A 23508-nucleotide genomic window follows, 5' to 3' on the forward strand; every position below is an offset into this window, starting at 1 on the left:
GTATGTTTGGTTTCCCATAAGCTTTTTGTAGATTTTGTTTTTCTAACAATTTTTGGATATCAACTACAAAATGGATCTCAATATCACGGAGAGCGAATATGAGACTGATACTGATAATCCTGTGCAATTTGCTTTCAATTGCTCTGATAATTCCCACAGAGCCAAAAAAGCTCAACAAGTGTTTGAAAACACACTTGAATTAGATTGTGAAGATGCGTCTGATTTGAAGATACATTTTGCAAGACTAGAAAAGATATTGTCAACAAAAATCAGACTTTGGTGGGATATTATTTCACTGCAAAACTATATCACTACACAAAGAATCCCAAGGGGCTTACATATAAAAAAGTCACCTACATTTGGGTTTATAAATCAAGAGTTCGAGACCAAATGGAAGGAGGCACTAAACCTATGCTCCTTTACTCTAATTGATTTAATTGTCAAAGCCAAAACAAAAGAAAAATCTACCATAGATGAAGAAATTATATCCCTCCAAAAAAATCTGCGTCAATATAAAGACATGGAGGGGTTTGATGAGTTAGATCGTGTCCTATCAAATAATACAAAAGCTATGGAAAAAGAACTTATGGCCAAAAAACAATCAAAATTTGAAAGAGACAAGCAGGATTATGCCCGAAACCAGGTGTACGTGTGGCAAAGGGTTCCCAACTTTAAGAACTTTAACTCCTCTACTCCCCATAAAAGTAATAAACCTAAGGGCCAGCAAAAGAAATCAATATTAAAAAAGAACATTTCTTTCTCTCAGTCAGCAAGTGCAGAATCTGAGGGGTCAGAAACAGAATTATTCCCAAGATCAATTGCATCCAATAACAAAGAAAGCACTGGTTATTACAATGGGGCTGATAGACAAAGAGATAGAGGTGAATCATCCCAACAGACGAACCAAAGGGAGTCCGAATACGAATCTAGAACCTTTTTCGGGTCAAAAAACAGGGTCACTACAGACGAACAAGGAGGAGCCAAAAAAGGAAACATAAAAAACCCTCAGAAGAGGAAAAAGAACTTCTGATTGAAAACACAGGAATAATCAACCTTTCAGACTTTACCTTAACACAAGATGAGTTATCAGTTCTTGACAAAGGTCTGAAGTTTGCTCCCTGTAATGACTTTAAACTGTTTGATACTATTATCGACCTTCATAAGTACATCCGCAAATTAACATTGAAAAGATTTTACCATCACAAGGATTCTGCTGTTGTTATTGACAATATGGTTCCACAAATTATTGATGAATACATTGCTAAGAATAAGTCTTTAAGTTTCTATGAGAACTGTTGTGTACAGGATATGAAAGACCTAATTGTTGAAAATATGGATGACTCTGATGATCCATCCACCTTTTTAGGTAGACGGCCTTCAGGGTTAAAGAAAAAATCTGTGTTTTATCCTCTACATATGAAGGGCAATTGCCTAAATACATTTGAGCAACTCATTGAACGTGACTTAACTCTTTTAGCCAAGGGTTATTCTTTTTCAATCATGCCACTTTATCACCAGTTAGACAATCTCTCCCAGGGTGAAAGATTGGCTATTAAGGCACTGAGGGCTAACAACTCCTTGGTCATCAAGGGGGCAGATAAAGGAGGGGCAATTGTTGTGTTAAATAAGTCAGATTATAGGACAGAGGCACTTCGCCAATTAAATGATAATACCTCCTATATTCAGCTACGAGGAGATCCTACAACAATGTTCATTAAAGAACTTAGGAACCTCCTCGATGAAGGTTCCATTCTCGGCGCCCTCGATGCCAACGAGTTGGAATTCTTATTCCGTCCGTATCCTATCATCCCCATCTTTCACCATCTCCCAAAGATCCACAAGACATTGGTCTCCCCTCCTGGGAGGCCAATTGTCTCCAGTATTGGATCTTTGGGAGATGGTGTTTCTAAATATGTTGATCATTTTTTGCAGGTAATCGTGCAACAGTTACCGTCATACATTAAAGACAGTGGGGACCTCATGGTTCAACTCAACTCCATCAGATGGGAAACAAATTTCATCTGGGTAAGTTTGGACATTACGTCCCTTTACACAGTTATAGCACACGATCATGGGTTGGCAGCTGTCAGGTTTTATTTACAGCAATCAGATCTTTCACCAGCACAGAGCACATTTATTCTTAATGCTATTCAATTTTTACTCACTCATAATTATTTTATGTTTGATGGGGATTTCTATCTCCAAACACGTGGTACCGCTATGGGTACAAGTTTTGCCCCCTCCTACGCGAATCTATTTTTAGGTTGGTGGGAGGCGATCCATGTGTTTGGAGATAGAAATCCCTTTAGACACTTTATCACTTTTTACAGGCGTTATATTGATGACCTGATTTTCATTTGGAATGGGGATGAGCACTCTCTCACTTTATTCATTGATTATCTCAACAAAAATGAATTTAATTTAAATTTCACCTCCAATCACAATCTTTATCACATTCACTTTTTAGATTTATTACTTTCTGTTGATATGCACAAAAATATTATCACTACGGTTTATCGCAAATTAAATTCACGTAACACATTTTTGCGTGCTGACAGCTGCCACCCAAAATCGTTGATCAAAAGCATACCAAAAAGTCAACTCATTAGACTGAGAAGAATTTGTACCAATCACGATGATTTTATCAAACAATCCCAGGATCTGATGCAGAGGTTTGAAGCCAGGGGCTACCAGTTAAAGGATTTAAACAAAGCCTTTATAGAGGTTGTTAACATGGAAAGGTCCAATTTATTGGACAGGGTCCCCAAGAAATCAAAAATATATCCAAACTCCCCGTTTCTTGTACTACAACACAATAACCAAGCCAATAATATCAAAGCTATAGTTAAGAAACATTGGGGGGTCTTAGCAGCAGATCCAATGTTACAATCCATCTACGAGGAAGGACCACGAATAGTCTTCAGGAAGGCCAAAACTATTGCCAACCATGTCTCTAGAAGCCTATTTGAATCCACCAAGAATCCAACGGTTAAATTACCTAAGGGCAGTTATGTTTGCTCTAAATGTAAGATATGTAAACATATGAATAGCAAGACAGATTTTTGTTCTAAACAAACAGGTAAAAGATATCATATAAATTCATTCATTAATTGCGATACCACTTATGTAGTGTATTTGTTAAGCTGCGGGTGCGGCAAACAATATATAGGAAGGACTATAAGAAATCTCAAGGTTCGCATCCTTGAACACTTAAGGTTGATTATAAAAAAAGATATTAACCATCCTGTATCCCTACATTTTAGTAATTGTAGCATGGGCGATTCTAGCAACATGTCCTTCATGGGCATTGAGCATGTGCCGAACCCAATTAGAGGGGGCAACAGATTAAGTATTTTGAATAGAAGAGAGCTTTACTGGATATTTACCCTTCAAACCCGTATCCCGCATGGTCTAAATTCAGACTGGGATATAGGTTCTCTTCTATTCGATACTTAAGTTCTGTTTGCCCACTGGAGGAGTACCCCTCTTTCTAACATATTGTGTGTTTGAATATTTGTTAGCAGCACGTGCACAGATTATGAAGTTCATCTAGTTGCAAACCATGGATATCGTAATTACATATACAATATAGAATATTTAGCCGTAAAAGATTTCATCTCTATATGTGTATTTAAATAATCATTCGTTATGTAACTGGTTTGCAATCCTAAATTCAGTCTCATTCTCTCATAGGTTCAGAACTTACATTATGGTAATGTTAAGCTGCTTATGCCAAGACATACTATTAACCACAAAAGTTTCTGACACCTACACTACAAACATTACACAAATTCATTAAGATCGAATTGAAATTATTTTCTCCAAGGTTGTCACTCAGTCATGGATTGATCATATATGGATCAATTGCCTTCATGATATGTTGTTTTTTTAAAAATTATCATTATGTTTTAATCATTTTTTATTGTCTTTTCTTGTTTTTATTTTCACTGTAGATTGGAGAGTGTTATTGTCTATGTTAATAAAGTTGTTTCTATTGTATTGTGCCTCCCCAGAGCCGAAGGGACCTAGTTGCCTAGCAATGGGATGCATTGTGACGTGTTTACGTCACGCGCGCGGCGTGGTGACGTCACGCGCACCGTAACATCTAGGCGGAGGGAGGAGGAGCATTGGCAGTTCTTGTGGACAGTTACACAGACGCCATGCTCCCCCCACATGAGCCTATGCGTAGTGACGTCGCGCGTCTGATGCGGCTATGCACCCCCACTGCAGCAACCGACGGGATGACGTCGCAGGTCGCGGGGCTAGCACCCGAGACACGTGACGCACCCGGAAGTCTTCGCGACTGGTCCGCGCGGCTTTGGGGTAAGTATAAATCACACTCTCTTTAGAAATTGTGTATTCACCTTGATAAAGGACCACTAAGGTCTGAAACGCGTTGGTGTGTTTTGTAACTGATTCTTGAGCCATTAAATAGCTTTATTTTGGGAACGCATACCCTGTGGTTTATTGGCTGTTTTTTACAGCATTGGAGATAGTGCTCCGTTTTTTTCCCTCTCCCTGTCTGTAAACATATGTAAGTCAACTGCCATCCTATTTGAAAGATACATCTTCTGTTCTCCTGGCTTTTCAGGATTTTGAATGGAAAAGTACTTACAAGTGGATTTCATGTGATGTGCAAGCATTATACACTCACATTCCACATGATAAAGGTCTACAAGCAATTCAATATTATTTACAGTCAGATACCACATTGCACCATCTCAACACTGAATTCATTTTAAAATCAATTGAGTTTATACTGACCCATAATTATTTTTTGTTTTTATCTGAATTTTTCTTACAGGTTTGCGGAACTGCAATGGGAACAAGATTCGCACCCAGCTTCGCAAACCTGTATATGGGTCAGTGGGAGGACCAAAACATCTGGAACAACAACCCCTTCAGCACACAAGTAATCATCTGGCGTCGCTATATCGACGATATACTGTGTGTATGGGAGGGAGATGATTCTTCCATTTGTACTTTCCTGGAATATTTAAATTCCAACGATAGGAACTTGATCTTTACACTAGTGTCTAACCCACTCAGTATTCATTTTTTGGATTTGAATTTGACTGCATTGGACAATGGGAATGTTTCCACCAAAGTATTCTTTAAAGAAATAGATGCCAATAATTTATTAATGGCAAGCAGCAACCACAAAAAATCGTGGATTGCGAATATTCCCAAAGGCCAATTCATTCGTATCAAACGAAACTGTAGTGGAGATGATGACTTTGAGACACAGTCTAAAATACTTTTTGACAAGTTCCTTGAGAGGGGATACTCTAATGCAAATTTGACCAGAGACCTAAATATAGTTCGAAATATGGATAGGCAACTAATGTTAATATCAAAAGTCAAAAAAGAAGAAAATAATTCCCAGAATAATCTAATTGAAGTGCCCTTTATTACCACCTACAATTCAATGAATAAAAAAATTGAAAAGATTGTACAACGGCACTGGGCAATTTTATGCACTGACCCAATTTTAAATGACCAAATCACCAAAGTTCCCAAGTTTATATACAGAAGGGCCAAAAACCTAAAAAATATATTAGCCCCTAGTGATGTGGGTCACACCCACGCCAAGCCCTTAACATGGCTTGGAGATAAACCTATAGGGAACTATCAGTGTGGGAAGTGTTCCATATGCAAATTTATTCATCCAGAGAGGAAAACATTTAGGTCATTTGCCACCGGTGAGAGTTTCGTGATTGATACTTTCATTAACTGTAATTCCACATTTGTGGTATATATGATAAATTGTGAGTGCGGCCTGCAATATATTGGCCGCACAAAACGATGCCTGAAAACTAGAATCCAGGAGCACATTAGAAACATTAAAATAGGTTATGAAAAGCACAGTCTCTCCCGTCACTATGCACTTTATCACAATAAAAACCCCTCTAAATTGCAATTCAAGGGGATAAAAGTGGTCCCTAAAGAAAGAAGGGGAGGTGACAGGATTAAAAGTCTCTCACAACAGGAGACATTTTGGATTTATCAAATGAATTCATTGAGCCCTAAGGGGTTAAATGAAGACATTGATATCTGGTCATTGTACTAGCTTTAAGTTTCTGAAATGTCATGTGTCTGTGATTACATTATTTCTCCCTCCTATTTTATAATAATTTTTACAAGAATTTTTTTTTATATGTCATTGCTTTGTATCTAACTATGGCTTTTCTTTTCCAGAAGTTCTGCCTTTCATGCGCCGAAAATGTTTTTTGAATTAAATCTGTTTTAGATAAATAATTTTAACATGTTGTATTAACTTGATTGATAATATGTTCTGTGAGACAAGGTTTCTTGAACCAAGAGCAATTTGCTACACGTGTAACTGATGATGTGGCAATTAGACACAGCATTTTTTGATTGGGTGAAGTGGGGTATATATATGTGTACCTGCCCCCTCATTATGCATACAATACCCTGAAGAAGTAACCTAGTGTTACGACACGCGTTGGAAGAGAGGTGTCTATGCTCTTCTCCCCCCATTCTGAGTGATCGTGGACACTGTTTATTAGCCACCTGCTAAGTATCCCTTCCCGCTGCCAAGCACTGCTGAACTGACACGCACGCTGTGCGTTCCACGAGAAGCATCGCGGAAGCTGCGGAGCGACTCGTGACGTCATCGCCGAGCGCACAGTGAGGAAGTGGCGGCAAACGGTACAGAGATCTACGGACGCTGAATCTTGCGGCTCCACTACCATCCAGAGAGCTGTGTGCTGTGGGGCTTTCTTCACAAGAGACTCACCCACACTACCCCCAAACGGAGGATGCTGCAAAGGGACAGATAAGACGCTTCCTGATCCTCTGCATGCTGAGATCCATCCGAGGGTGCTGCACAGTGTCATCTTCTGGTGTGGTAAACCAATATACCAACTGCTTGTTGATTCTCACTTGATGTACGCAGATATATTTACTTTTAACCATAAAGTCACTATTTTACCGTATTACACTATGTGCGTTGTGCGCCTTGTCTTTTTGTTTTTTGTCTAAGTCCTAAATATACCTCGTTCATTATTATCGATAGTTTATATCTTGGTGCTTCAATTTGGCTCATGTGCCAAACCAAGCCTCAATAGGGCCCTTACACCATCTGCTTCTACTAATTTCATTAGAACTGTTCAAGCACCTTAGTGCAGGGGTGCACAATCTTTTGGCACTGCGCCCCCTGCCAGCACTGCTTCCATGTTCGCGCCCCCCTACCTTCCTACAACATCAAATGATGCCGTGGGGGTCATGTTGGGATCACTATAGCAATGCATCGTCTGAGTCAAGGTAAGGGATACTTACAGAGGCCTTGCGCATCCCGGCATTTAATTTAAATGCCTTCGGGAAGAGCGTGGGGCCTCTGTAAGTGCGGCGCCCGCCCCCCCAAAAAAAATCTTGCGCTCCCCAGTTTGCGCACCCCTGCCTTAGAGCAATATTTTCAGTGAAATAACTATAGCACCCCTTTCCCAGGTAGTCCCACGGTTCCATAGGCATCATTCAGGACATCCACTGGTGCCCAAGCAGTAGCTTCTGGATTCCCATCCCTATACATTCTCACTATACTGTTTCTTCTGCCGGCTGTCGCAGACATTCCACAATACGCTGCCTTTGCATCTGAACATGACCATTCGTCCAGAACCTGGAGGGTGTGATCTTTCCACTGTCCGAAATCCTCTTCACCCACCAGGGTAGGCATTGTGACAGTAGGGGGTAGTCGGCCTTCATAAATAAAGCCTGGCTGCCCCTAAAACTGTGTGTCTAGGGCTGAAGTGTCAGCTCTTGGGTCTAGTAAGGCACTCTATGTTTCTCTGTATTTCTGTTCCCATTTTACTGTCCCCTGGAAGCTCCATAGCTAAACATGCCATGTGTAGTTAGGTCCCCTGGAAGGAGATAGCTACAGAACCGGGACTTGGGGAACGGGAGGTTAAGGGTGGATATTGGGGGGCAACTAGACTTAAAAAGTATTTAAAATGTTGCTAACCGGAGTAGCCGGTAGTACTGGTATTTTACCCACAAATCCCATATGATTTGCGGGGACCCGTCTGTAGATGAAGACGGGTATGTGTATGGAAGTCCCATGCAAAATATAAGGAAAACCTGACCTGTTTTGGACTTTACCTGTTCTCCTTGTCCCAGAAACATAAAACTTTGGGAGTGTAAGTTTTAGGTGGGATATTTTCGGTGGGAGTTCAGGGGACAAAGTTACCGGTAGTCCCGTAATTCTCCCCGACGTGCAGGCATGAGTTGCGGGTTCGCAAGGTAAATTACGCTGGGGCTACACAGTGTGTCCCCCAGAATCCTGGTCCCTAGTCCCAGACCCATTTCCCTTACAGGTATAAGGTTCCCTAAGACATATACTTTATTAAAACATGTTTTATAATGTTTTGCTTCAAAAATCCAGGGGGAGCAAGGGAGAAATGCAAACGACAAAAGGAAAAAACACAGTGCAGATGTTTTTCTAATTAGTGACTAGATATTTGTATCTTGGCTCCTGTGTAATTCTTACTCACAATGTAGTAGTATAGTTAGGGCATATACCAAACGTGGCAGTCTTTTCTCTGGAGTATCAGGAACTTGGTACCTCAGTAAAAAGAGAGGGAACAGGGACCATTGTGCAGATCGAAAGAAAATATTTTTTAAAACAGATACATGCACTTACATGGTGTGCATAGTATTGTATAAAAGTGTGTAACACAATCTGTGTAAAAAATGCTCAGCGTCACGATAATCTCTCCGCTCCGTCGTGAGTTGTTGGTACTGGTGCTGGGTCCCCAGCTGTGCCGGTCGTTCTCCTCAGGATCCCTGGAGTCTCTATAGGCGTCTCGTCCGTGCCTCTCCGGTTTGCCTTGCTGTTATCTGGCTGCACCGGCATCTCCCTGGGTTCCGACCCATCACTTCCGGAAATGGCAACGTCATATCCGGTTGCGGACTTCTGGCTGGATAACGTGTCTTGCAAACTCACCAGACCCTTTATCCCTTGAACCCAATTTTTCAACTTTATCTGTCCATGAAATGCCTGTGATTTGACAGCATAACCTCTGTTCTTTTAATATAACCATGTATTTTTAAAACTCTGTGCCATGACATACTTGAAAACGAGAGGGAACTCTCAATGTATTTCTTCCTGGTAAAACATTTTTATAAATAAATAAAAAATCTACGAGTGTCTGAGAGGTTCCCATCTACAGGTTTCGCTCTTGCAAGCTTTGTCAGGAGTGTGCCTACCCTTCGACTGACCGGTTTATATAGAAGCACCAATTATATAATTAAAGCGTAATCGGCAGAAATACACTACAATAAACTCATATGTTGACAACATAGGCACATAGACAGGAACCTATTGGATAAATTATTTTGTGTATAGACACTTTGTTTCACAAAAAATCCTATTAACATGGACTTATCTCTGCAAAAATTACTATTAATGGCAATTTAGTTATCAATTTGGCTTATATAACTGTTGTGCTTATTAACCTTTTTGGTGCAGGAATGCTTCCTTACAAGAAAACTCAATACCTTAATCATTTGGAAGAACAATCTCAGCTAACAATTCCATACTTATAACTACATAGGGTACTTAATTTCCGTGAATATAAGTACTAGTTTACAAATTGTGGGGACAAGGAAAGGGATATGAATGTACAATTTTGAAAGTGTCTAGATTCAATTTATACCATAGATGTTACCAATGTAGCACAAAAATGCAACAACATTTGACATATTAAATTATGGCACACAGTACTGAAAAGACAAAAAGAGAAAGATGTGAAAATATGGTCAAACATGTCATACAATAATGATCTCCCTGTTTAATATTGGAACGTTGTCAAACAGATACTGTATTCAACATACCTAAATATCAGTATTATTTGAATGTTGAATCTGACTCATTTATGAGTTGAAGGCTCCAAGGTCAATTTCCAGATTGAGACCCTCTGGAGCTAAAGTTTTTAACCTGTGGATCCAGAGGTCTCTCTCCTACAGTACTTAGCTCTCTACTCCTATCCCCTCCTCTCCAGTGTTGTTTCACATGCTCTATCGCTGTAATCTTGAGCCCTTTACAGTCTCCCTGGTGGCATAGTGAGAAATGGTTTGACACGCTATGTGTGACCACTCTACTCTTAATGTTGCTTTAGTGTTCAATGACCCTTGTTCTAATGGGCCTTCTGGTCTTGCTCATGTATTGCCCAAACGTAAACCTCCCCCAAGCAGGTCTTGACTTAGTATGGGAAAGGGTAGAGGAGTGATATGGTAGCCCAGAGGTAATCAAAGATGCACTTTTCAAGAGAGTTGACAAGATCCCCAGAATCATGGTCAAAGTCTATTCGAAGTTACGAGAGCTCGGAAATCTGCTGCAGGAATTGGAGTCTTCAAGAGCAGACCAATCTCTATCAGGTCTCAACGTCTTATACTCCGCTCGTGGGGTGAAACCCATCTTGGAGAAACTACCTCACAATCTCCAAGAAAGATGGTCTTCGCAAGGTTCAAAATACAAAAGGGAGAATGGGACGGTGAAGGGGTAACAGGCCATCAATAAAGGTATTATGCCCTGCTAGTTCCCTCTGAAGCATATTTGTGGGTTTAGAGTGTCAGCTCTTGGACCTATTGCTTGTACAAGAAATGCGTGTGATTGTGCAACAATAAAGAATTCATGTGTGTTTTACCTTTCCAGGAGTGCTAACCAGTGGAGATCATGGGCTATGAGTTTCAAGGGAGGTTTCGCGGTAAAAGTGTTGTCATATTGTGTCTAGGTAGACAGGGTCCAACCCTAAAAATGTATCTGGGAATCAAGTCAGATTCCCGGGGACATATAGGCACAGACCTCTGGTCAAAATCCTCCCTTGGAAACAGTTACGCGACCCTCAGCCAAGTTCCCTGATTCAGCATAGACCAGAAAGGTAAAGGGGGCATAGGGATTGGAGGTGTCCCTGACACAGTGAAGAAGTCCATAGGTTAAGGGGGATACTAATTTAATGGCCAGGTCACCCAGAAGCTGTATAGGGCATGGCTCACCACTAAGTTCCCTGCTTCAGCACAGACCAGAAAGCTAAATGGGGCATAGGGATGGGAGGTGTCCCTGACAAAGTCAAGAGGTCCATAGGTTATTGGGGATACCCAGTAAATGCCCATGTCACCCAGAACTGGTATAGGGGTTCTGGGGGGTACTCCAATCTGCTACAAGATTGTGAGGGGACTTTTAAAAGTCCAGTCCCAAGTATTGTTTAGAGTGTGGGGAATATGGCTAGTAAGGAATAACGTGCTACTTCTTATTCTATTTCCCATAACTCACAGACTTAGGTATCCAGGCCTAAGTATGCTATGTGTTGTAGGAGGGGTTACTCATCTTTCTTTGTGAAGATCAGAAAATTGTAGTTTTGAGAGTAACCCCAAGGATTAAAAGGAGGGAATCCCCACACGTTATCTGTGGGCTCTGTGTGGTGCTACTCTTTGTTAGCACACACACAACATTTGAAAATTTAATATTTATACATTGGTTTTAGAGTGGGGAGAGGGGACTCAGTGACAAGGGCTCCCAAACACAATTGAAATCCTATGAATATATGGGTACCATTGTTTAAGAGAGGGCAGAGTCTCTGTAAATCATTGGTACAGTACTTCTAAATGTGCAGGAGTACAGTTGTTCCTGAGGTGTCTTGAGTAAAACAACTCCAAAACACGACACATTAGCATATGCAATGTATTTCAACACTGACATTTTATGAGACTGCACCACAGGCACATTTTTATTTCTGCAAATATGGAGTCAATCTTGATTGACTTTGGTAGTATGATGTGTCATTTAACGATACCCCATATTTGTACGAATAAAACTGTGCTTAACCGGTGGTACCAAACGGCATTAGACCCTGGCAGAGAAGCATCCCTCAAAATTTCCAATTGATCTGTTGTATAAAAAGACAATAAACATTGTCCCCACTATAAGACACTTTAAAGTAACTCATTCCAGGATTTCTGCTTCATACTCCCTGAAAATATATTTTTAAAGTGTATATTTGATTACACTGTGTGTTTTAAAACACATGCTTGTGCATAGAAATGAGCTGGGACTTTCAGAACTAATGCTCTAACAGACCTCTGGGCTACCATGTGGTGCCAGGAGGTCTGGCAGGACTTCAGGGGATGAAAGTCCAGAGGATGTCCAAGGTGTGAAGACCATTTGGACAGGATGGCAGGATTCAATTATCCACATCCTCAGATCAATGGACACCCTTTGATTTCCAATTGAACCCACCCCCACACCCCACCCCCCCCAGACTGGCCAGGGCCTGTCACCGTGGATGGCATTGAGGGATTTCCCATGTCCCTTGGTTCATTCAGATTTCCAGGTAACCTCGTGCGTCCTACCAGTCCTGCTCTGATTAGCTGCTGAGAAATTTCTCAGTCTTTTGATTGGGCAATAGTAATTTGGGAATGAAACACCAGAGGTATTATAAATCGCTGCGTAACTCAGATTTTTCAGTTCTAAGGTTCTCAAGGTTTTCTAAGATTCTAAGTAGCAAGTGAATTCCAGCCCTTAGGAGAGAGAGGGGAGCTGTCGCATTTGGAACTGCAGGGTGATTTCAGTTCCAAGACTTTTTAGGGTAAGCTTTGGATTGATAAGCCTCTACACCTAGGAAATTATAGATTTTTCAACCCCAATTCCCAAGTAAGTGTATTTTCTCTTGTTTATTGTAATCCACTGAAAACATATACGTCCATTTCAATGGAATAAATTACAATTTGTTTTACTTCTTGGTTTTGCTCAGTGATATGATCCCGGTATAAAGGTGTAATTGTCTGGTCTTCCGTGACAGAGAAGCAAGTCACCTTCCCTCCCTTCTCATTCTTCTTGAGCTTTATTCGAGAAGCAGCTAAAACTAAAAATTATCCCAGGTTCGCCATGGGTACACTAACTGCACCCAGTGAAGGCATCTTAAAGAATGAAGGACCAGTGACAATATACGGTGGCACCAGAACGCCTATCTTGGTCCACAGGATAGACTGTCTTCTAAAACATCTACACGTCACAATCATTCTATCTCTCCAAGCACAGAGACAGGGGACCCAAATAGGCAATGCTCCATACACAAGAAGCCACACCCTCTAACAGGTGCATTGAGTTTAGGATGAAGCCCATAGAGGAATGCAAGAACCTACTCAGAGAATTTGGAGTTTGCTTCAGGTGTTGTGCTTCCATTAGTCATCTATTCAAAGACTGTAAAGAAGCAATGTATGCATTGGCAAGGGGCACAAACACATTAGCATATGCAATGTATTTCAACACTGACATTTTATGAGACTGCACCACAGGCACATTTTTATTTCTGCAAATATGGAGTCAATCTTGATTGACTTTGGTAGTATGATGTGTCATTTAACGATACCGCATATTTGTACGAATAAAACTGTGCTTAACCGGTGGTACCAAACGGCATTAGACCCTGGCAGAGAAGCATCCCTCAAAATTTCCAATTGATCTGTTGTATAAAAAGACAATCAACATTGTCCCCTGTATAAGACAGTTTAAAGTAACTCATTCCAGGATTTATGCTTCATACTCCCTGAAAATATAAGTTGTGTCTGGGTGTATTACTGTTTAGTTACTGTAATTACATGAGAAAATAGTGTGTCAAAATATAATGTTACTTTGGGACCAACCACCTTTTTTTTCATGCAGATACATTAACTAAGCAAAACACAAAGTGTTAAATGTTAATGCTGCTTTTTATAATGTGTCATATGGCTCATCAAGATAAAATTTGGATAGCCAAATGACATACTCCATTGCAAAGTTTGACAAATTGTTCCTTATTTTTTGCATACTAGTTAGCTTGATTAGGTCTTATGACCAAATATGAACATGTTACTAACAACAATTTAAAATTCAACTTTTAATATGCTGAATATAACAGTCTGCTAGGGTACACCTCAACACTGACACAAATATCCTGGTCTAAAAATTGTATTGCACTAATGTGATAATTGCACTGTACTGTAGGTAACATTACTCTCAGCATTGAAAAGGTGATTCTTAGAAAGATATTTTTGCGGGAATACACAAAAATCTTGTCTCTACTTCATTGAGTGTGTAGTTTTGGAAATCATATATACGTTAGTAGGTTTATTTATGGTACACCAATCAATACTATTGGATGTGTCATCAACAGTGAGAAATCATTCTGAGGCCACATGGTACATCATCCAATAGGATGTGTAACTGGCCATCTGTGATGTCACTGGCCCTATCTAGGGCCAGGATTTTCTCAGAAGACCGGAAATAGCTGTAAAGGCCTTACCTGTGACTGGAGAATGAAGAGAGAAGAGAACAGTTTAAAACTAAAGAAGAAAAGAAGCAAAGAAAATAAGAAAATCTCATCGGAGACTGCTCTTCTAGCAATGAAGGATCCAGGGATTTGGGTCAAGTGGATAATCCAACTTTCTACAGTCAGGACGGACATGGATAAGAATTTTTTTGCCCATCGGCTTACATTTTATTTTTATTGCTTTTCTGCTTTGGTTTATTTTGGTGCCATTGGGCTTGGATTAATTGAAAACATTTTTTTAAAGTATTTTTATTTGCCATCGGGCTTGGATTGTGTTTTTATTTTTTTGGTGGTTGTACATCAGTCCTTTATTGGATTTTTCTATGGGTGTTCATGAAGATAGAGGACGGCCTTCCTTCCGTCTGGGGTAAGTAATTTATTACTAACTTTTGTATCTGGCTTCGCCCTGGGAGCAGCCGGCACATCTCCCCGCGCTGCCGCCGCATCTCCCCTCGCTGCTGGCACATCTTCCCGCCCCCCCTCCCCCCGCTGCTGCACATCTCCCCGCGCTGCTGCCGCATCTCCCCTCGCTGCCGACACATCTCCCCCTCCTCCCCACTCCGCTGCCAGCACATCTCCCCGCCCCCTTCCCCCCGCTGATGGCACATCTCCCCGCGGTGCTGCCGCATCTCCCCTCGCTCCCAACACATCTCCCCCCTCCCCCCCGTTGCCAGCACATCTCCCCAACCCCCCTCTTCCCCCTGCCGATGGCACATCTCCCCGCACTGCTGCCGCATCTCCCCTCGCTTCCGGCACATCTCCCCGCCCCCCTCCCCCCGCGCTGTTGCCGCATCTCCCCTCGCTGCCGACACATTTCCCCCCTCCCCCCCGCTGCCAGCACATCTCCCCAACCCCCCTGTTCCCCCCACTGATGGCACATCTCCCCGCACTGCTGCCGCATCTCCCCTTGCTTCTGGCACATCTCCCTGCCCCCCTCCCACCGCTGCCGCCACATCTCCCTGCCCCCCCTCACCCCTGCTGCTGGAACATCTCCCTGCGCTGCTGCCGCATCTCCCCTTGTTGCCGACACATCTCCCCATCCCCCCCATGGGTACACCTCCCCCCGCTGCTGGCACATCTCCCTGCACTGCTGCCGTATCTCCCCTTGCTGCCAGCACATCTCCCCCCGCTGGTACATCTCCCCCCGCTAGCTGGCACATCTCCCCCCGCTGGCACATCTCACATCACACACACACAGAGAAACACACACACACACACAGCCCTGATCCAGCCAAGGACACGCCCCCTCCTTAGTAGCCATGCCCCCCTGTTCCTGCTGTAACATTTTTGCAGGACACCCGATGGAAACGTAGAATGTCCATAATTTTGGAAGTGAGTCATATTGGAAGCTCAAAATAATTGCACTGACCTACAAATTCGCAGCACAATGTCCAGTAAAAGTTTTGTTGTGCTACGTCAAGCCGTTTGTGAGATTTCGATGCTTCGGACATACAAACAAACAAACAAATGGAATAACAAACTTAGAAATATAGTATAGATTTAGGATCAACATTGATTGTAAATCGGCCTATAGTATTTAGGCCCCCATTGAGGGCTTAGGTAGTCACAACTTTTTTTTTATTATGTTATTCTTTATTGTAATGTATATTTAGTATAATGTATTTTGTTTCTATGCTTTTCAATGGGCAAAAGCCATATTCGCTACATTTGGCTAATAGGGCTATTCCCCATTACTGTAGGGGTCGTAGTTTTGTTGGGGGCAGGGAGGTGGGTAATTGGGGTAGTTGCCCCAGGATGCGTGATTAGGCCACCCGGGGAGGTGGGGTGGTGGGAGGGGTTAAACCCTTCATTACCTTAGCGGTTAGAAAAGCATTGCTTACCAATTGACGTTACAAATAAGTGGAGATGCCTGCAATCTGATGTCACCACGTTCCCGAGGTACGTTTCGATGAGCCTGACAAAAGACTACAGTCCGGAACGTCACCCATTTTTTAATTTTAGATTGCTGATGGAATAAATTGTTTTTCTGCTATCACTGAGCGAGTGCTGCGGACGTTGTTTCTATAGATATTCTCTGGAGCCGGATGGTGATCCTGGCTCTTCCATGTGAACCCTAAGTATTGCTGATATACTTGTATATTATTTAGATTGCTGCTGATATCTCCACATTTTTTGTACACACACACACACACACACACACACACACACACACACACACACACACACACACACACACACACACACACACACACACACACACACACACATACATATATACATATATACACGTGCTAAACAAACATAATGCCATTGGCCCACTCTCAACAGGAACACTACTAGCAACCATGGATGTTAAATCACTTTACACAAACATCCCACACGAAGATGGGATTTCAGCTTTCTGGGACAACAGGATCCACTCACAGAAACAGTGACTAAATGCATTGAATTTATTATGACCCATAACTACTACACATTTGGAAATCACACATGCCTCCAGACAACTAGGACTGCTATGGGCACTCGGATGGCTCCACAGTATGCCAATCTGTGCTGAGCAAAACTGGAAAGTGACTCTTTCCACCTGTCACTTGAGGCCTCTTACATACCTTCGGTACATCGATGACATCCTCCTGATTTGGACCTCTGGTGGATAGGACCTCATACAGTTCCATGAGAACTTCAATACGTTCCACTCAACCATCAGCCTTAAACTCACCCATTCCCTGGACAAAGTATATTTCCTAGACACCACCATTACTATAAAGAACAACAAACTACAGACTTCTGTTTACCTCAAACCTACAGACAGAGCCAGCTATTTGATGTACAACAGCTCCCACACACACTAAGCATGCAACTATCTACAGTCAAGCCATACGATACAACCGGATATGCTCCGACACAGCAGACAGAGGCCAGCGGATTACAGCCTTGAGATCAGATTTCATAAACCACGGATATAACCACAGAATTGTAGACCAGCAAATCCACAGAGTCACCAGAACACCAAGAAGTGATCTCCTTGAATACAGACAGAAAGAGACATGCGACAGGGTACCTTTGGTGGTTACATATAACCCACACCTAGAAGTCCTACGCAAGGTCGCAATGGAACTACAACCCATTCTCCAGGAAGATACAAGACTGCAACAGGTCTTCCCTGAAACACCCTTATTATCATACAGACCATGTGACTGCGTAATGACAACCTCATAATCTCAAGACAACCTCATAATCTCAAGAAAATGATGGTGAGGAGTAAAGTATTCAACAGTACAACTGAATGCGGGACAAGACCATGCCAAGACGGAAGATGCAAAACATGCAAAATGCTCCACACAGCGGACACAATACAAATACCACACAGGAATCTGGAGTACAAAATCAGAGGAAGGTTCACCTGTTCCTCCAGCAATGTTGTGTACCTCATCATGTGCATCAAATGCCCAAAGGGCTGCAACTACATAGGTGAGGCATGGCAAGGGCTAAACAAGAGAATGAATCTGCATCACCACAGCATTACACGCGGAACAAGAGACAGTCCTGTCGGCGAACATTTCTCTGACTCTGGCCATAAGATCTGAAGATGGTCATACACAAAGGTGAAACTGTCCGGGACACTGACCAGTGGCCTAAACCGAAGCTGCAGTTTCATGAGCCACTACACAAGATAACTCTTTTCCTATGAGGGCTAAATCCCATGTCTATAAATACTGCGCTATATGAATCCACACACACCTGTCTCTTATACATACAAATGTACAATGTAATTCTATCCCTGTATACCAATAGGAACTACATAGTATCCACACACATTTATAGTAATGCAATACCGTTTTACATTTCAACACCCACCAACACCATTCGTATACACTCCCCCTCCACACACACCTTTTGTAAAGTGCTGTATACACTGTGGGCGCTTTATAAATTTATATTTGCACACATACACACATACACATAAACACACACACACTCACACTTCACAAACATTCAAGGACTATTTAACACCTAATGTCATAAATCACACACTGCACGGGGGAGGGATAGGTTTCATCCACAAATAACATTCCAGGCTGTTTTAAAGTAAAACTTGTCTTGCTTTATCCATTGTAATGAATGAAGAAGAGATCAATGTATCTCGAAAGCTCACATCTTTTTGCTTTACTTTGAGCCTTGGGTTTGGGTAACGTATTCCTCTCTATATATACATATATGTGTGTGACATCACAATGGTGGTTGGTATATAAGAATGAGAGGCAGGAGGGCTTATACGGACCACTGACAAAGCCGATTTGGGCTAAAGACATTGGGCAGTCAGTATACCAACTCCTGGAGATAAGCCACTCTTGCCAAGCCCCAAAACCGAAGTAGACACATTTCCAGAAGTGACAAGGATTATGGACTGTGAGACTGGAAGAGGATACGTGGAGGTACCTGGCAAGCATGACTAAACTGACTTTTCGTTTTTTTTCTCTGGTTTTTTGTGCATTTATTCTTTTTAGTTTATACTCTGTTCATTGAAAGTGCTACACTATACTGCTGATTTTTTCCCTCGTATACTGTACATGGAGTTTCAGGAGGATGATTGATGACCTGTATTCCATTTGATCCACGTGAGTGCATCAGAGATAACATACATTTTCGCATGAATCCTGAACCAATTGATCAAATATATATTTTTGCTTTCCCTTTCTAAACACTTGAAAAACAATCTGAATCCCCGTAAGGGGTCACAAAAAGAGATCCCTATGAGTTGCACTCACACAGCAGTGTTAATATGAATGAAGGGTAATTAAAACCAGTTGATTATATGCTGGGTATGCATAAGAGCCAGACATTGCTCACAGAGAATCCAATACAATGAAACAAGAAAATGTTATTAACATATATTCAGGTGGAACAAGTGTGAATTACTACATACAAAATGTGAATAAAATCCCCACGGTAAGGATATGGGGCGTGTGGACATATTTGTGTCTGATATAATGTGCACAATAAACATATTAAGGTGTTTAATGAGTGTTTCCTAACAGTGACTATTTGGAAGACCACAGCTATAGTTGCTATGTCTCATAATTGTATCTATAAGGATGACCACAACTATATTGACTGGAATGTGTCAATTAGGATGTATGGAAACACAGAAATGGCACAATGTCATGTGAGTTTGTGTGCACTCACTGTGCTACACAAGTATCAAAATCCCTAGCTATGTATAAAATAGTGCACAGGAATGTGGGACGCAGCAGGCTTTCTTTGTTATTGTGCCTTTCTAAACCCTTCCTGGTTGTGCCGTCTGATGGAGGAGATCTGTACAAAAATGTATCCATCTGTTATTCACTAAACATAGGTATGTGAGCACCACAAGGCTTTAATACCTAGTCGGTGTATCAATGCCAGACCAGTCTCGGAGAGCCACAGCAAAGACTCAGTGACAGTGTGCAAGATCTTTATTTAGCATCTATTGCATTCATTTGAAAGAAACTTGATAATCAAATATCTTACACTTTGGGCTGTATAGCTTTTGTCACCATCTCAGACATTCATGCATTAATACACTTACAGAAATGTGTTGACTGCAGATGCAGTATATGATAGTTGCAACTCTACCCCGCTCACTTTCACCCAAATAAACCAGGAAAGCAAAAATGGGCAGAAAACAGAGCAAAAAAAACAAAACAAAAAATTGTCAGAATGAAATGAAAAACAAAGCAAGCAGATTCTGATGCAAAGCAGCAATTTCATTATTCTGGCTCGTTGCCTGGTAGTAAGAGGATTCACACGTGTTTTGATAAATGTTTCAGGTGGGCTATAGTTCTCGGTTCATTCCCTTTCATTCAGTACATTCACTATTATACAGTATTTCTGCCTTCATCTTTGCGCATTTCATGGCTCCCAGGGAGCAGATGTTAACTGTTCTCTGTCTCCCAGCAGATCCTATCTTGATGCAGTATAGCTGTGCTTTGTTATCAGGGCACTGGTATGGAAGAAGGCAGAAACATTGAGACTCTGTCAACAATAAAAAAAAAAGAACGTTAATGAGATTACTTCCATCTGTATTTGGTAAATAAAATTGTTGGGGCGTAGCAAATACAAGAACAGGAAGAAACACGCACGCACACACACGCACGCACGCACGCACGCACGCACACACACACACACACACACACACACACACACGAAAGCCAAGAAATGTAGAAGAAGATGCTGACAGAGGATAGAGTCAGCATGGGGAAAACACATACTTTATGTTGAATGAGTTGTGAATGTTGTAGGGTGTCAATGCTTTCAACGGAATATGTACTGCTCATGGCGCTTGTTTCGCTCACATAAGTAAGCAGCAGTACTACAGTATTACCTTCTTATTGTGTTCGGTTCTTAATAAACAAAATCTTCCTTGAATAACTTTTCCTCATCAGACTCCCCTTCTTTCATTAAGAAATTCATTACAGTACCCCAAAATATTGTTCTTCATATTACCCTGTTACATTATGGTATAGTTGCTACAAATAGAGATGTATAACCAAATGATTAATAATATCCGTGCAAAAAATAAAGTAGATGTGCAACTTGACCTCGTGTTTTGGTGCTAAAAAGAATTCAGAATTCGTCGATTGGTTTTGGATGATGGGGAAAATGGGAATTTAACGAAGAAAAATCATTACATCATGTAATCCGGAGCTGTTGTTTTGCTTCCTACATAAGTATTAGATTTGTGCCATATATCAAAAATAATCTATAATAATTAAAGAGAGTCTGTCTGTCTGTGTGTCTGTCAGGTCCATATCCCCAAGGCCATTAAACCTAAACACCTGAAACTTTGCATGCATACTAAGGGGATACTGTCTTCCCCCGCAACGTTCTTTTTAAATTTTTATTTAAATGCATTAATTCTATGGAGTTATTAACATATCTCTGACAAGCAAGTCAGCCAGTGGGTATTGTACCTGGCAGGCTGTGTATCTGGCACTGGACATCTTAATGCACATAGACTGGTGACAGATAAGGAGAGTCAGATAGCTATAAAGGTTGAGAGACAAAAGGTCTACTACTACATGTAACTTGATATATTATATAGTTAAATACTTATCTGTATATCTTCTCATATGTAGGGGTAATTTTGTTCAATTCTTTGGCAAAGTATTTTTAGCCTTAAAATACGTTGACCAAAGAATTTAACCAAATGACCCTTGCTTATGAAAAGATACACAGATAAGTTTTTAACTATATAAGGGTCAAGTTAGATGTGATGCAGCACTAGGCATTTTTTGTCTTATGTTCTATATATGAGGTCACAATCCTTGTGGCACTCCTTTTGACATAATATATATGTGGTGGGTTTGGGTTCTGTGCTAAAGGGCTGTGTGCATTAGCTTTAAAGGTTAGGCAGAAAGCAGACGAAGAAAGAAATAGGAAGTTAGTTGACACGTGAGTTGAAAGCAACAATGCTGGGGAAGGAGAGAGGCGAAAATAATTGGGGACATCATAAAGGTATTAAAGGAAAATGATGGGAGGTAGAGAGATGAGGGGAGGAGAAAGAAAAGAGGGGTGTAGAGAGAAAGGGGCTGGGGAATAGGGGGAGAGAGAAGGGGAGTAGGGGGGAAGGGGGTGATAGGAGGAGGGGGGAAAGCAAGAAGGAGGGAAAGATAGGAGGGGGGAAGAGAGAAGGGGAGATGGGGAGGGGGGTAGGGTAAAGGTGGGGAAGAGAAAGAAGACGGGGAAAGAGAAAAGTCACAGAGGTAATTGATACTGAAGTTTATAATTAAAAAAAACTAAAACCTGTCATTTTGACGGGCATTAGTACGTTTTGTTACTGCAACCTGGGCAAAGCCGGACACTTTAGCTAGTGATAGTAAATACTAATGTGGTTTATGTCTGTTTCCAAGTCCAGCAAAGAACAGGATAAGGTAAAACAGACAGGATAAGACTAGCTAGAAGGAGGAGACTTTTTTTTAAAGACTATTCAAATAATCAACTATGTTATGTTGGAGATAAAGTGCAAATGCAACTGATTGACCGATATACTAAACTGGTGCAGGCTTTGAGACTAGTAGACCATAAGATAGGTCAGATGGTGGTCTCTATACCTAGTAAATAACATATCAAAACATTTTAAATATAGTTCTATTTATAAGTAAAGAGAAGAATGTTAAAAAAAGAACTGGAACTGATTAATATACTGGGAGGCAGTAGTGACATGTCAGAGGGTGCTGTCTCATTCTTTATGTCTACCTAAATATAAAATAAAACCTCATTGTGACAGGAGGGGGTAACCAGGCTACACAATAAAGGTTTACGCCCAACTGGTTACCCCTGAAACCGTGGCGTCCCTGGCAGCTACCTAGCACCATAAGACAGGGACCAGGGGGATTACACATGTGAAAAATAAAGTGACCCCTGTTTTTCCTGTTTACATGTTCCCTTTGCCCTAGAAACATGAAACTTCTTGTGTGTAAGTTTTATGTGGGATATTTAGGTCAAAATGCAATTATTTTGTGTGCAGGAGTTCGGGGGCCAAAGATACAGCTAGTCCCCTAATTCTCCCCGACGTGCAGGCACTATTTGCCGGTACGCAAGTGGAATTACACTGGGGCTGCCCGGTGTCCCCCAGACTCCTAGTTTTCGAGCCCAGATATCCCAGATCCATCTCCCGGACAGATATGGGTCTCCCCGAGCGATATTGTGTAATAAAACATATTTTATTATGAGTTGTGCATTTACTTTAAATGTCTATTCAGCCAGCCCGGGCATATACAGAGGTGCAAAGTCATATACAAAGTCTGGATAGACATCGTAGTTCAAAGCGGAGACGGTGTGTTCAGAGGTTTCGGGGTGCTAAGTGACCGGGGATGGCAGAGTACTGAGTCCGGAGAACAGAGACCCCCTGCCCCCCCTCTGGTTTGCCAGACTCAGTGGAGCCTGCCCAATAGGTGGCAATGGGTTGATTGGGGTGTAAGGATCAGCGTTAGGTCCCGCCCCCATGAAGATATGGGTGGTGTACTGCAGACCAGGGGGGCTACCCAAAGGCGCACAGGAGTACCTCCAGGTTTAGGCTTAGGCCCCGCCCCTGCATCCTGCGCCGCATCACGAGGAGCACATGAGGGGTTAATACCCACTGATCTCGGATCACCTGCACCTGCGACCTAACGCCGCCCCGTCTACCATTGGAGGCTGCTTCCTAGAGCGCAGTACTCCCTATACCTGCCTGCAGCTCATT

General features: G+C 41.8%; 1 protein-coding gene across 2 annotated transcripts in view; it reads right to left on the reverse strand.

The window, feature by feature from the left end:
• Nucleotides 1-19723: 19723 nt before the first annotated feature.
• C6 (complement C6) overlaps nt 19724-23508 on the reverse strand; it is a 97783-nt gene continuing 93998 nt past the window's right edge. For both annotated transcript variants that reach the window (XM_075588671.1, XM_075588663.1), the window contains exon 18: nt 19724-20300. In XM_075588671.1, coding sequence (XP_075444786.1) covers nt 20125-20300 — 176 coding nt within the window. In that variant the 3' untranslated portion in view covers nt 19724-20124. The remainder of the gene's footprint in view (nt 20301-23508) is intronic.

Source organism: Ascaphus truei, chromosome 1 (assembly GCF_040206685.1).
Source record: "Ascaphus truei isolate aAscTru1 chromosome 1, aAscTru1.hap1, whole genome shotgun sequence".
NCBI classification, from domain to species: domain Eukaryota; kingdom Metazoa; phylum Chordata; class Amphibia; order Anura; family Ascaphidae; genus Ascaphus; species Ascaphus truei.